This window comes from Malaya genurostris, chromosome 1 (assembly GCF_030247185.1).
Source record: "Malaya genurostris strain Urasoe2022 chromosome 1, Malgen_1.1, whole genome shotgun sequence".
NCBI classification, from domain to species: domain Eukaryota; kingdom Metazoa; phylum Arthropoda; class Insecta; order Diptera; family Culicidae; genus Malaya; species Malaya genurostris.
The window spans coordinates 17,389,197-17,405,441 of NC_080570.1; the positions used below are offsets into that span (position 1 = coordinate 17,389,197).

The 16,245-nt window shown below is 38.0% G+C and overlaps 2 protein-coding genes across 2 annotated transcripts; both read left to right on the forward strand.

Annotated features, from left to right (window-relative positions):
* Positions 1-3,542: 3,542 nt before the first annotated feature.
* On the forward strand, positions 3,543-4,592 carry LOC131425700 (polyadenylate-binding protein 1-A-like). Its single transcript, XM_058587818.1, has one exon. It carries the CDS (start codon positions 3,543-3,545, stop codon positions 4,590-4,592), a length of 1,050 nt encoding a protein of 349 aa, XP_058443801.1.
* A 4,245-nt stretch (positions 4,593-8,837) lies between these two features.
* Positions 8,838-11,144, forward strand: LOC131433811 (DNA-dependent metalloprotease SPRTN). Its single transcript, XM_058600417.1, has 2 exons — positions 8,838-9,435; positions 9,592-11,144. The coding sequence occupies exons 1-2, from the start codon at positions 9,037-9,039 to the stop codon at positions 11,071-11,073; spliced, it is 1,881 nt and encodes a 626-aa protein (XP_058456400.1). The 5' UTR covers positions 8,838-9,036; the 3' UTR covers positions 11,074-11,144.
* Positions 11,145-16,245: the final 5,101 nt, after the last annotated feature.

The window sequence follows — 16,245 nt, forward strand, 5'->3', positions numbered from 1 at the left end:
TGCTCAGTTCGTCGAGCTGAATCAATCTTATCAAGATGGCGTCGTGACAGAGGGCCACATCGAGCACATCATGTGAATTGTATGGGTGCACAATGCTGTTATTTGCGTCCACACAAATTTGACATTTCTCCTACCTACTTGTGAGTACAAGACTCGATGCGGATTCGCCCGAGGGCGCCACGTTCGCAAAAAAAAGGATGTTGTCTATGATTTGTTCATGGAATGTGAGAGTTGGATATCTTGTCAATATGATGCCTTTGGTCCAATCCAATGTCGAAGGTTGGAGTAGTCAGCTGGGCATCAGCATCAATAAAATGTTGAAACATCAACTCACTTTTGTGGTTTTTTTTTTCGGAGTTTTCACTATAGACAATAATTTGGCTTTTCCTATTGCATACATATTGCACATATTGCACGAAATATTCGTTCAATTTGCTGTAACGGTTTGTTGTTGTTATTTCTCTTGCAAAAATAGTGTGAAAATTAAGTGTTACCTTTACATAGAAAGAAAATTTGTTGTTATTCTACGTGAAGTAGAAGTATTGTGCAGGTATGTAGTGTTAGTTTAAACAAATAAGTGGAAAAAACTTCAGAAATTCTGCATTAAAACAAGTCCAACGGGGCTCCAACTCCTCATGTTAAAAATGGCTCAACAATGGACCTATGTCTGCCGGGTTTGTTGAACGAAAAAAAGGCATTCGGTTCAACGGTCTGTTTCAAAATCGGCAAACAAAGGTCCCGTGTTGGCCTCCCGTTGAACGATTGATTGGACTTTAATTGGACCAATGATCCAACGTATTGGACCAATAAAGGACCACCGTTGAACGTTTTTTTCTAAGAGGGGTTGCATCAATTTCTCGGATTAAAATTGGCTTAGCTCTCAAACAATCCGACCGTCCCACGACAAAAGGGCCTAACTGCAAATGACAGTTTCTCTCTGTTTACTTTTTTTTCACGATTTACCGAACTGATTTTATATTTGACGCTTTACTCTTCGCAAAACTTTCAAGGTAAAACTACAATCTTTCGATTTATATTGGAGAATTTGCAATAATGGCTCCGTAATAATCAAAAGAGAAAGTAAACAAAGAGAGGCTCTCATTTGCAGTTAGGCACGCTTATTTATTTTCGATGAATCTCGGTAAAACTTTGCATCGCCGAGTACTCGGTAATCAAATTTGACAAACGTCAATTATTACTGAAATTGTCAGCAAAAAATTTACTGTCTGTTCGACATAACCTATACTGAATGTTCGTCAAAAGCAACGAAGTGAAATTTATGAATTACTGAGCCTTCAGCAATCAAAAGGATTATGACTTTTTTTTCGTATAAACATACACACACACTAAGATTTAATTTCTTTGTTCGGTAATATTTTTGACGAGAACTTTCGGTAATCTATAGAAATAACCGATATTTAGGTAGAAGAATTTTATTCTATAATAATTATGCTAATTTTTACTGGACGATCAGTTTTACGTTTTACCTTACCATTCATATGGTAAAATTATCTTCCAAATTTTTCAGTAAGTATCTTGTTATTAATCAAAGGAAAAAAATCTTGAAGGGTGGAAAAAATTTTAAAACAGGTACTAAAAGCTTTTAGTTCACTTATGGGCAGAAAATAATTTTGTATCACTTGTCCACTTGCTGCCAACACAAATCGTTCAAGAATAACTTCTAGTGGGTTCGACGGATTGTGCAGTGTTTTGGAAAGCGCACTTTTGACACTTTTTTAATTTTTTCGTGGAATGAAACCATAGCCACAAGCATTTAGAATTTTCTTCATTCTTTTTTGTGAATTTGTGTTGTTTTGTTAAATCCGAACATCCAGAATTTTAGTTTTATGTACTGACGAGTCGAAGACGAAACATAAAGTATAGAAATCGGTTATATGCCCTATGCATAAAATAGAATAACCTCTAAATGACAAAAAAATATTACCAAACAATCCGTTAGATCCATTTGGATTACAGTTTACGATAGTTGCTTGACAGTTTAGTAATTACCGAACGATCGACAATCAATTCAATTACCGAACATTTAACTATTGAAAATTCGGGAAAAAACTACTGATTTTCTAATTGTGTGCAATTGCAATATATGCAATAACTTCACGACAGTGAAAGCAGGATCCAGGTGAAGCTTTCTATAAATAATTAACACCGTCGGCTGTATGCGTACATTATTTTTTCCCAGTCAACTCGGCTGGAATTTGACTCGGAATTCGGTATGATTTCGGTTGTTGAATCTTATTCGGAATCCATTTGGCAATCATATTGAATTCCGAATGAAAATCCCAACGACTCAAGTATCAATTGGAATGGCTTATAGTTAGGATTATAATTTATGAGATTTTTTAATCAATTCTGCAATCACCACGAGTTCTATGACAACTACAAAAAAAATTATACAAAAATGGAAATGAATCATGTAAATTTATTGTTACTAATCATGTAGTCTTTGGCAAAAACCGCATTTATTTCAAGGCGATTAGTTATAATTCCTATTTTGATCTAAACATTGACGATAAAAATAAAAGCGCATGAAACGTTTACATTCAGAAAAAGCCTCAAACTTGTAATAAAAATCTAACAGATTCATACTGTTAGCATTCAAAACCGACATGACACACACACACATATTCAAGAAATATATTATCTAAATGACAATGACGAATAAATTTAACGTTGATCGTAAAGTTGGTTTCAAAATTTTCTTGAACTTGAAATCATGTCGAAAAGGATGTAACGTAGGTTTATGTTAATCAAGATGCTAATTCTTCGATTTGCTTCATAAACCTTATGAAGAATGGTCCACTTGACAGGAAGGTGCTCTTATATTGATTTTCAGTTAACTTTCGTGGAGTTTAAGAGGAAATTTACAATCTTGGGAAAACAGCAATTGTTGCAAAACGCAAAGGCAATTTTCTTCGCTGTCGTTAAGCGTAAACTCGAAAGAGAAGTATCAGTTTATTTGATACAAATTTCTTAATAAATTGTGTTTTTCTTGAGGGTTCAACTATCAGACGCAGAGAAAACTGCTTTTCCATTTTTTGTAAGTATAACAAGAGTGCCTATAACCAGAGTGACGATTTCTCATCCGTAATGTTTGCAACAATTCAATCCGAAATATTGGCAGTGTCGTTAGCTTTACATTGTAATTGACAGGTCGTTTGCTCGTCAGCTGTCATTTCAAACGAACAGCTGTCGTCATAGGCCATAAAGTTTCAATGCAAGACTTATGATGTAGCATTGAAGACAGCTACAAGTATTCATTGATAATAAAACGGTTATTTTTCCATGTTCACAGATTTTTTCAACCCTGTCAGAAAATATTTCAAATTATATTCACCTGGCAACTCACAATTATTCCACTTTAGATATGTGTAACTTCGGATTGTCGTGTGTTTCGTTAAGTTCTGGCTGTTGAATTTAAGTTCCGCTGCGTCTTAATTCAAAATCGTCGGAAGTACACTAAAATCAATTGGATTGTTACCAATCGAGCCTTTTTCTTAAAAATTCAGAAACAATCGTTAGGAATGTCGATGTCGAAGCCCTCGAACACAGCCAGTGTGTTCTTCCGAAACCTGGATCCACGCATCGACAAACAGGTGCTGCATCAAATATGCTCTACGTTCGGGGAAATCTGTCGTTGCGACGTAGTTCGCAATAAAGCCGGTCAACCAAAAGGGTATGCATTTGTGCATTACCAGAATTCTGACTCGGCCAACCAGTGCATCGCGGCACTTAATGGAATGGTTTTGTTAGATAAACAAATCAGCGCTGAACCGGTCATGGCCCGTGAGGAACGCCAGCGCGCTGCATTGCTGTGTAATGTTTATGTCAAGAATTTCGGGAATGAGCTTAACAATGATACTCTAAAGGAGATGTTCTCAAAATACGGATCCATTACAAAACATCGGGTTGTAACAAATAAGAACGTTAAAAGCCACGGTTTTGTGGTTTTTACTAATCCAGCATCAGCCGAAAAAGCCATTCAGGAGTTAAATGGGAAGAAATTGAAAAACGGAATGTTTCTACAAGTTGAATCAACTTTAAAAACAGCGCCAACTGGAATGGGTAGTGAAATGCGTGTTGCACAGATTAATTCGTATGACGATCCGGGTGTAAATTTATATGTCAGTAATCTAGACAAATCGATCAACATCGACGATCTACGAAATAAGTTTGCTGCGTTCGGAACAATCAAATCGCTTAAAATAATGTACAAGGCAGGTCACTCTGAAGGGTACGGATTCGTGTGTTATGTAAGTGTCGAGGAAGCCATCAAAGCTATTTCGGAGATGAACGGGCAGAAATTCGAAGGTAGCAACAAATCACTTCACGTGTCTTTGGCAACTTGTAGAGCAGATCGTCAAGCGGCAACGCAATGCCTCCAATATATGGCCAGAATGATAATAATGAACTCGGCAGTACAACTGCTGCAACCTGGTGAAGGTTTTCTGGACACACAGCAATTTATTCGCTCATCTCCAGCGCAGAGGAATTCGTTTACTGGTTCAATCCCAACTGCAGTCGCTTTGGCGGCGGCAATCGAAGCTGCAAATAAAAAGCATAGAAATCACTGAAATTGCCACAAAAAGCAAGATAAATTTATATTGGACATGTTATATTATCAATTTGTGAATTGAATTTGAAAAAAAAAAGTTATTCTGAACTCAATCAACTATTAAGCTGAATTTGTTACTTTGTTATGCTGAAATACATATGGAAATATTTGTCACAACTCACATTGTCTGTGTTTTTGTACCTGGGCGTACAAAATCAATCACTCCTTGAGGTTTTTCATACATACACACTGTTGCCAAAATCGAAACGTCATGATAAAAGGTGCTGTATACAGTCTTCTAGGTGCTTAGAAACAACAGTATTAAGGATCGTGTTTCACTTTGCTCCCGAACATTGCTTTATCATACAGCGCTCAAAGCTCCTACTACTGGAAAAGGGTGAAAAGTCGATTACACAATAATATCGATATCTTTGGTAAAAATGAACGACTTCTAACAATCTAAGGCTTGTTGCATTGCTATTACCAAGTGGAATCTAACTCTCAAAACCTTGTAAACAAAATACAAGTTCAATTGTGACAGATATTCTGACATAAAACTGTATAACTCGAAAAGCAAGCAACAAATCAACGAACAATAGCGTTCTGGCCGACAAAAAGACCTTTTATTTGCAGTTAGTCCGATCAAAATCGGCCCAGCCATCTCTGAGATCTACGCCTCTTTGTTCTGTACACACATACTCTTGCTCAGTTCGTCGAGCTGAATCAATCTTATCAAGATGGCGTCGTGACAGAGGGCCACATCGAGCACATCATGTGAATTGTATGGGTGCACAATGCTGTTATTTGCGTCCGCACAAATTTGACATTTCTCCTACCTACTTGTGAGTACAAGACTCGATGCGGATTCGCCCGAGGGCGCCACGTTCGCAAAAAAAGGATGTTGTCTATGATTTGTTCATGGAATGTGAGAGTTGGATATCTTGTCAATATGATGCCTTTGGTCCAATCCAATGTCGAAGGTTGGAGTAGTCAGCTGGGCATCAGCATCAATAAAATGTTGAAACATCAACTCACTTTTGTGGTTTTTTTTTCGGAGTTTTCACTATAGACAATAATTTGGCTTTTCCTATAGAAAATCAGAGCAGCACGAACAAAAATTGTGTTTATGATCACCTTTATTACTACATCGTGAGCATTTCTTCGATTTTTCAGAGATGCCAGATAATTTAATAGAAATTACACTGATAAAAATCTACACGATCGATTCGTATGTAAACATCACTTCAATTTTATATGCTTTTTCTTTTCAACACATAACCAAAGCGATTTGTTTCAAGATTTCATGTGCAAATTCACTAAGATGCGAGATTAAATTATTTTTCACATGGCTTTGATGTGTTTTTCTTTTGGATGTGATGTGTTTTGCTATTGAATCGAGCTGCATGTGTTGAACACTTCATTTTCTAGTGGGAATGAATACAGCACAAATGCATGTGCAAAACATTTGAATCGGTCAACTCTGTTTCAATTGAAATCTATGTGGAAAACAATGTGACATTCACATGAAATGCATATAGAATCTAACGATATATCTTATCGTTTTATGTGCATTTCGTATAAACGTAGCATGATTTCCACTAAATATCAACAGTTTTTACACTCATTTTATGAGTTAAGTGTATATTTTCATGAATTTCATGTGTTCTACAAGCAGTGATAGATCAAATGCTTGGCACATGATGCTAACGTGCAAATTATTTTCAGTGTAGAAGAATCAGTACGAATTCCCGTCCCATCAGACAATCATACCGACATATTTTAGCGTCAAAATGACACAATTCAATAGTTGATTTAAAAAATATTCCATTCATTAATTTTAATACAGAGTACAGATTTAAAAAAAGTAAGAAAGAGGAAAAATCTAACTTTTCCGTCTGACGACGAGATAAAAGATAATCTACGGAAAAGTTCAAAATTAAAATGGAAATATTTCAAACGAATATTAGATAGTGATGATCACTGAAATAATATATTATAATTTGAACTGATATTCAAAGATGTCATGGCATCATGAAACTCTATTGTCAGGCTAAGAGATGTAGTTGACCTGACTTAATGTTGCATATTGGACGTTGGAATTTCATGTCAACCCAATGAAGTCAACAATTTCAAACTAAATAAGTGTATGGAATTACAATTCAATTGTTGTTGATAAAAAAAACTGTTACACTTAGTCGTTGAACATTCCTGTGAGCGCGGAAATGACTACGAATGCCCAATGAATTTACCATAATCTGTCGAAATCATCATTTTATAGTAGAAATTTCATTTAATTAGTTAAAACAGATTAACATAGATTTTTTTTATACAAAGTGATACAGATTTTTTTTGAAAATATCTGCCATCTCTGTTGCTGTGTCTTCTTGACGGCTAAGGGCATATTCAGTAGTGTTCTAGTTTTAGATGCATAATTTATGTCAGTTACAAAATTTAAATCTGAATTTTATAACAAGAAAAACTGGCAGCCCAAGCAGTGTTTTACTCGTGTTTCAAATAGACAAAAAAGAACGGCATCGTAGACCAGAGTTAAATTTGACAGAAAAACTGGTCGAACAAACTAAACAAAAACTCTAACAAATAAAACTAGAACGATTTGCTGGGGATACGTTTGTTCAAGTTTCTGCTCTATTATAGATCTTCCATATAGAACTTCTAGCTCCTGAATTTGCTCTAAGACTGCTTACACGCTTATAAAAAGTTACACAGAGTTTGAGTACTAGTTACTCATACTCAAATGAAACTTTGAATCGTAAAAAATTGAGTTTACCATCAGAGCTAAAAGAAGTCATTTTCATTGACTCAAAATAGACGAAATTGAAGAGAAATTTATGTCACTCTCAGTTTCGCTTGCAAACCATGAGACCGAAATCCATGTCCAGTCAATGACATAAGCGGAACAGTAGTTTAAAAATTGTGTTCTTTCTTTCATTTGTCCTTTCAGTCATTTGCTGTTTTCAGTGAAAATCCCATAGTATGCAGTGTCGGTATTCAACAAAAGCTTTGAGAATCGAAAATGACAGAAAAAGTTTTCTCAATGACTTTTATCTGTTTGTGTACGAGTTTGTAGTAGTTTTAGTTGCCAAAGAGGTTTTGAGAATCGAAAATGACAGAAAAAGTTTTCTCAATGACTTTTATCTGTTTGTGTACGAATATGTAGTAGTTTTAGTTGCCAAAGAGATTTTGGGATGTAATTATTTCGATTTGTCATATTTTCGTCAATCTTTATAGCCAAGTGTCACAAATTTTCAATACATCGATGAAAGAATGAGAATTGAAATTCTGCTAATGCTCCCTGCAGATGCTGATTTGGTTTCGTATTGTCATAGAGGAAAGAGTGACGTTGGCAATTATACTCTCTCTTCGGCTTTCTTCGTTTGTTCTGGTGTCGGTCATTTACGAATGAGACAATAAAATATTGAAAATGAGGTTGTTGGAATGGTTTCTTTTATTGAGAATGCGTGACAATTTTAAGCGGGATCGCGTATTTTTATTAAGCTGTTCATCTGTATTTTTTTGTAAGGGTGAGTAGATTAACACAAACCCAGAATGATAAACTTTGCTTTTGGTTGTGCCATCAGCGGCCCTTACACGTGACAATAATATTGTCAATCCAAAGTATTGTCAATATCATCAATCCAATTGGCTTGATAACTTGAGTGCGAGTGTTTCGAAAAATTCAAGCGTTTGGCGCGTTAAATATTGCAAATGAATATTAAAATATTGAGAGAAGAGGTCATTGCACATATTTAACACTTGATATGATGTCTCGAAGTGAGAAATCAATTGTAAACGGAATAATAAATAAACACAGTAAAGTTATTTTATTTATTAAGTTTCGATTACTTGATATTAAAATACAATGCACTTCGAAAGAGGACAATTTTTACACAAATTTGATATATGTGAAATAAAATTTCACTCAAAATTGGAGTGCTAATTATTCAATTTATTGGATCATGTAGAAATAAAGCATTACTCAGTAAATGAGTTTCCAGTGGAAAAACTCAAAAATGAGTAACTAAGGAGTTACTCTAAATAATAGTTTTTTATCTTTTTCTATAAATGAGTAGAATCTTACTTATTTTTTAGTAACTATTTTTAAGCGTGTACAGTCCATCTCGCTAAACCAGTGATGCCAGGGATTTGTCTGCAGATATCCCTTATGAAGTGCTGCAGACTTTTGAAAATCTAGTTTTCACAGATTTTCGTCAAAATTTACAGACTTTTGAATTGGCCGCATTTATTTCCTGTTCGACAAGTCAGTTTTGTGGGTCATACTTTATAGAGAAATGAAAATCCGCAGACATAATTTTTACGACTCAGACTTTTTCAACTTTGTCTGAAGATATGAAGCATCTGAAGATTTTAATTTTACCTGGCATCCCTGCTCGCTAAACATCCAGTTATTGTTGTTCATAGTTCATAGTCATGCATTCAATGAAATGAGTTCAAGTTACCTTAATAGCACTAAGAACCTGGTTCACCCGGACTGGGAGGTGGTAGACCCAACGCCAAACATCCACACATTGTTTCCCATCTTCGATCAGAAGTTTTTCCAATCGAAACTAGTTTGTGTACAACTAGAATGGAGCAAGAAAATGTACAGCTGTGCTGGAATCTGCTACCAACGTACAAACCGACTTGGGAAAAGCTGTACCATCCGCTTAAGTGAACCGCTGCTGAAGCTGCGGTCTCGGAAAGATCTGATCGAGACGCTGCTGCATGAGATGATACATGCTTACTGCTTTGTGATGGGCATCCGAGAAGGCAACGGCGGACACGGTCCTTTGTTTAAGAAGATGATGACCGGAATCAATCGGATAGCAGGGACGAACATAACTGTAAGTATACAAGAGCGTCCGGCGATCACCCAAAGTGCATTTAGTGTTGTTGTTGTTTATGACAGATGATTTGTTTTTCTTGCGCTATTGTGTATTACATGGACGCTTTTTACAATGTTTAAACACTATTAAAAACATTATTTTCCCCAACAACAGGTCTATCACACATTCCACGACGAAGTCAATTTGTACAAAACTCACTGGTGGAAATGCAACGGCGTGTGTCAGAGTCGTGGGCCGTTTTATGGGACAGTGAAACGATCTTCGAACCGGAAACCAGGACCGTCGGATTTTTGGTGGGCCGAACATCAACGGTCCTGTGGGGGAGAGTTTCTGAAGATCAAGGAACCGGAACCGAAACGGAAAAAAGCTTCTGCCAACAAAGAGAACGAACTGAAAGGAAAATCCACTAGCAATAAGAAAGTAACGAAAAGTCCTGTGAAAACTCCAAACAACAATCGAATACCGAATTATTTCAACTCGACACCGAACACTGGGGGAAAACAAAATCCCAGTGGCTTCAAAAAACCCTACACAGGAACGGTGGCTAACTCGGGGGGCCGTACAGTGGTTGTACGAAAACCTCCGAGTGCGAAAACGAATACCCCACAGCCAACGCCCAACAATCGGCCAGTTGTGAAAACCCCGAAACCGGTTGTTCCCCCGGGAGGAAATCTCAAGAACGTAAAACAGTTTAAAGATCTTTCCGACAGTGATACGGATGCTACTCCAAAAGATAGATCACCAGTGGCTCTGTTCACCGGTTCGGGCAATGTACTTGGTGGGTCAAGTCGACCGGGCAGTACCAGAAATAGCCGTTTGTTGGACCAGTTTTCACCACAGGAGAAAAAACCTCGACAAGAGAAAACCAAACCACAGCCGGAAACTATCGATCTTGTGGCGGACGACGACGAAGAAGACTATATTTTCGAACAGATTGACCTGGACCAGATTAAGCAGAATCGACGCGATTCTATCAAGAAAGAAATCATGAACTCGTTCGCCGATGATGAAATGGATGAAATTGTTTTAATCGATGATGAGTATGACGACGGTGATGACGCGGCCGCCTCCGAACTAGTCAATCTCGATGGATCACTCACTGACACTTCCGTTATTGATGAGCTCTTCGGTGAGCATGATGCGTTGATTGATGAGTTCAATCGAACCAACGGTGAGAACCGAACGGACCGGAAAGAAAACGAATTCGTTGCTTGTCCCATGTGTTCGGCGAAAATTAAGAGATCCCAGCTGGCTCCTCATCTGGAATTTTGCTACGGAGTGTTATCGGCAGACGATGATGTACCATTCGATCCAAACAAACCATCCACCTCGAAAAGTAAATCGAGTAAATCCGAAACAAAGAGCAAGAGTTCACAAGATCGCGAAGAACAGCAAAAAATATTGCAACAGTGCGGGTATAGCGAATCGGAAATTGCCAAAGCACTAGCAACCATGGAGGAAGAAGAAAACAGGCAGAGAGTTGTAGAGGATAATTCCATTGAAATGCAGCTACTGCATGATGGGAATGAGATTGACTTGACATCGGTGGGCGAGCAGTGCGAGTGTCCGATCTGCCGCCGAAAGGTAGCATTCGAGATGATTAATCAACATCTGGACCAGTGCCTAGGAACTTGATCTGAATATTGCTTGAATTGGGCTAAATTTTCGTTTGTTTTGTGACAATAAATTTATGTTTGTTTTTCAAATGATTGAAAGTTTTCCTTTCTTCAGCATTGACCCCGGTTCTGTGTTTCATTCGAATCGGATTATTTCGAACGAATATTAAGTTTTGCATTCAGTATCCAACCATCTCTAAACACCCCCATATTTTCAACATAAAGCAATTTTAAAATTTGCCTAAATTCTTGAAATATCTTGTTCGAGGCTTGATATCTTATCTGTTGTTCGGCTTCATTTTGAGTAAGGTCGAAAATAGAATGAGCGCGAGAAGCTGAGCCGAGCTGGTGACTGACATTAGAAAACCAAAAGCGGGAGTGATACTAACAGCAAATCAAAGGGATCCTGTCTAAGTACAAGTGAAAAATCGGCTCAGCTTTCACTCTGACAGGGTCTCTTTGATTTTCTGTAAGTTATATTTCCTCTTTGATCAGCATGACGATCGGCTCAGCATCTCGCGCTTACTCTGTCTTTCGCCTAATGGTGAAGCCAGAGAGAAAGCGACAAGCCAACATAATGTTGAAATAAATAAATCAATGATAACGAGTTTTAAATGGAATGTTTATTTTATATTTAAAATTTTATTTTAATTAATTGCTTAAAATCTCGGGTAATTTGTTTCCAAAAGCAACGAAGTTCTCGGTAATTTATAGTTCTCTCGAAACCGAAAATCTCGGTAAAAGCGAAATACCGAGAATTTCAGTTGTTTCAATGTTTGCCGAGATGATTGCGAGCTCTCTGCTGTTCAAATCTCGGCGATGTTTTGCCGAGATTCGGGAAAAAATTTAGTGTGTCCAAATGTTGGCCACGGCTCCGCTTTAGACATGCGCACATGCGCAAGGTCCAATGTTGGCACAGTGACTTTTTTGCGGTGCATTGGTAGCTTTTGAAATGCTTCTGGCTGGTCTTCAATCCAGATGCGACAATTTTGCTTGTTGACGTTCAACCAGAAAAGAGCTTCGTCCTTTTCAATAAAAAAGTGGAACACAACTTTTCAATAAAAAAGTGGATCTTTCTCCATCTTTGCCAGCGCCCGTTCGTGATTAAATTATAGACAAAACGACGATTCATGATTAAATTATAGACCAAACTGAACAGGTTTAATAATGACACAAGACATGATTCACGCGTGATCTGTCAAAAAACAATGTTGGCAAAAAGATACCAGCAAAAAAATCACCCTTTAGTTAGTGCTTGTTTTACTAACGAACAAAACGGTTCGTAAGCCCACTGCCCTCAAAAACTGAAAATACACCGTATTTCTAACTGTCGGTTTTGCACGATACGCTTTGTGCGATGATTTGTTCAATTCATGCGTTTGAAATTTAGCGCGGCTTATTTTGGCACTAAATTTCCCCATAATGCAAAAAGCCATCTTTTAATACAAAATATTGTTAATATCAAGACTCTTTCTTCAATACAGACACTTGACCATTTGGCTTATTGATCGTTATCATAAAAACATGTGTGTTTTCTAATTATATATTCTTAATATTAAGTAATTTTCTGGCAACGTGTACGGACTGAAACCACCAGCCTTTTACCACTGGGTTTTCTCGAGTAAACACAATTTTGGATCTGAAAGCAAACATGTTTACTACAAACACCATAAAAAACGAAAGCTCGCTCCTGCCGAATTCGACATGAGTGTCGAATATTTCTCTCGCACAGAAAGCATACGTGAATTTTTTGAGTGCCAATCTCATTTGGACGCTCAGTCAGCCAGCAGCCGCCAGAGGTTGACAAAGCTCTTACACAAAAACTTCTCTTCAGTTGGTGCTGAGCCATCATCGCAGCTGAGTGTGTTTCAGTGAGTCGTGCTTCGTTGTTCGCCGTCGCCATTAAACCGTGTCGAACCGCCTGTCTCCCGTCCCGCAGAGCACCCTTCGATCCGCCTATGGGGACAGTGAAATCGTTCGATCAGAAGTAGTCAGTTGTCGCGGTCGGAAAAGCCCTTTTCGTCGTCACTCCCGCGGACTTGGTGCTCGACACTGCAATGAAAAATGAAGTGAAAAATGTGATTTACTAACAAGTGAACCTTGCTGGTGGTGTTTGGTCATTGAGTTAGGACGGAACTTGCGCGAATCGGTTTCGAAATTTGTGATCCATCTTGTGGTGCGGGAGAGCCTTTCAGTAGTGGTGGTGGTGGTGGTCATTTGGGTCCCGTTCGGATAGAGAAACTGCAGCTGAATGTGTTTGTTAAAGAGGGTGTGGAGGAGCATGCGGAAAGCTGTTCCCTTCAGGCAAATTTTTTGGTGAGGAAGAAAAAAAACATCTTGACCGAAGAGGAGAAAGTGGCATTGGACAGTAAAGTGGCCGCACTTGTCGTCAGATCGCACTGGGCAGGAAGACGAGAATAAGGTAAATCAATTGATTTTAGAAAATTTCAACTTCTATACTGTTATGTGTCGCGGGTGGCAAACAAAGATAAAATTATGGTTCTCGATATCAAGGAGAGGAAAAACAGAAAAATCGAAGCTTTTCTGATGGCGAAATAATGAAAGAGCGAGTTACTGTGGGTTCGAGAGATTGAGTACCCGTTGTACAAGGCACCCATCAGTGTTGCCGATACTGTGGGTGGTATGAAATGACAGTAAGAAAATATAGAGATGTTTTGTTTAGGTCTGAACTCAGGGATTAGCTTGTTTTACAGAGAAGTATATTTCAAGAGGAAAAAATAGTTCTGATGGACATGTTCCAAGGTGTAAGATTTTTTTTGTACATTATTATGGTGATGTTTCCCAATCATCACTAATTTTTTTCTAGTGAGATTGTATTTTGTATGAACAATTATTCACTATTGATAAATTCCCAGATGAGAAAAAAGCTTTAAAAAATAAAACATGAACCTTGTTGATAAAAGTGTTCATGTATTCCACTGTAGGGATATATTAAAGGACAAAACGTAAGCCTTCCTCGATTTTTAAACTACATTTTTTGAGAGTAAAAGGTTAGACATTTAAGTAGGGAATCCACAGAGCAATAATTTGAGAAGTGTTTCAGTTCAGTTATGAATGTAACTTAAGAATTTTTTATTGTTTAATAAACACTAAAGAATAAGATTATCAAATTTTTCGATTGTCTCGTGTAATGTATTTTGGTCAACATGAACTAACATTGAAATACTTTGCATAAAACTGCCTCCTTCTCGATAGCATATAATATGAAAAACCAACAAACCACCAAGCTAAACTTTTGCCACTCTTCCAGATTCATTTCATCGCGCGAGCACAACAAAAACAACACCAATACTCCTCGACCTTGCCTCTGGTTGGCCTCTGCTATGGCTGCTGCGAGTTGTTTGGTGCATTGTGCAATCCTGAATCAGTGAGCCCCTCCAGCGGAATTGCAGCAATTCGCAGTTGAGTGCATATTCGATAGCAGCTACAGACGTGTTTATCTGTGTGTGTGTGTCTATGTGTGTATTTATGCGCGAGCGATAGTATCCATAGTGTCCAGAGCAGGCTAAAATTAGTGTTTCCATTTAATATTTGCTGCCTCAAAGTAGTGTAAAAATCGGTGTTTCCTAAATGTCAAAATAAGTGGCAGCAGTATTAGGGTAACAGAAAGAGAGAGATAAAGAAGGAGACGTCAGTTAGCGTTTATTCTGGAGGTAACGCACACACTCCTACGCGTAAACACACGCCCAGTTCGACGTGATTTTCTTGCTGGTCTTTCGAGTGCATTCCGCGTAAGAAGTGTAAAGGATTCAGAATAAAAAAAGTAAAGATAGAAGCGAATCATGTTTGGTGCAACTGCAGATTATGGTTCCGTTTGTGTTTTCTAATTTCTGAGGCGTTTCAACCGCACTGATAGCTGACAGGGCCCGTAAATTGTGAAACAAAAACAGTCATTACGACGCACGTTCCTTTGTTTGTCGACTCTCACATAGGAAACGAGTGTGGGTTCGATCGCGATAGGAGAAAGCAGGAAGAATTACATCAATCGATATCGTTGCTGAGCTACTGGTACTGCAATTTGCATTGACCCTTCAGTGCTCTCACAGTTGTACTTACACACCAGTATCTGCGGTACGGTGAGCACCAATACCATCAGTACTCCTACTGGCACGTACCTAAGTCAGGGCTAGTTGGTTGGCCCAGCGGAAGCAGGCTAGGCAGCGAAAGGGTCTTTCCTTCTGCTCTCCACAGGCTGGGGAAAGATGTCGTCCAAAAACATACCTGCTGATAAGGTGAGTAATCGGTATAACCGAGAAATGCTTTTGTCTCTCTTAGCATCCGTTGTCCATCTGCTCCTAGGATGGATCGATCCTAGTTAGGTCTGCAGCAGTGAGTTTGCCTCTTGAAGAAGGAAATTTTTGCGAAGCAGAAGAAGTAAACAGCGAAGGTCTTCCCATGTTGGGTTGATGTTCCTCGAGCGAAAACAATAAACTAATTTCTGGCTGAAACTTTGCTCAATTCGAAAGGATGAGTTTAGACAGGGCAAAGGAAGTGTCATTATTCTGCTGGAGTTTTCATCCGGGGCAAACAAGGATTGCAACTTTAACAATTTGCTTCCGTTTCACTTGTAAAATTCCGGTAATCGAATTTTCGCTGCCGGCTTCAGTTTCTCCTCATCTGTCTTGCAATGATGTCTTCCGTTGGTTTCTCGTCACGATCGGTCGCTTGTTTGCTTGTTCGCTATTGAGAATTGTGTTGCACAGTAGTTAGACTTTTAATGCACTTAGATCACAAACAGATTGTGCCGCCATTGGAACAATGTCCGTATATAGTTATAGTAAATACTTTAAAATGTAAACTACACGTAATAATATACTACTTTGTTAATAAATAGAATTATTTATTCACACAGTATGCGTGAATTGATAGAACATGAAATAGACTTTAATTTTGGCTTTGAAAATACTAGAAAATTTAAATTTGAATTGTTCTTAGTTCACCGAGCTTAAGTGGTTCCAATCATTTCTGAAAAATTTTTGCTAAGAACATGATTCTCGCATACCCTTTCTTTCGTTGTTTTATTGGTTTCACTGTTCAAAATACAAACTCGTATCCTTTCTTCCCAGTGATGCCGTTTTGGCTGAAAGTAATAAAGATCGAATAATCAACCTCTGTGGGATCTATGGTTCTATGGTTCTATGATGACAAGGAGCAATAAACGTGTGTTTAT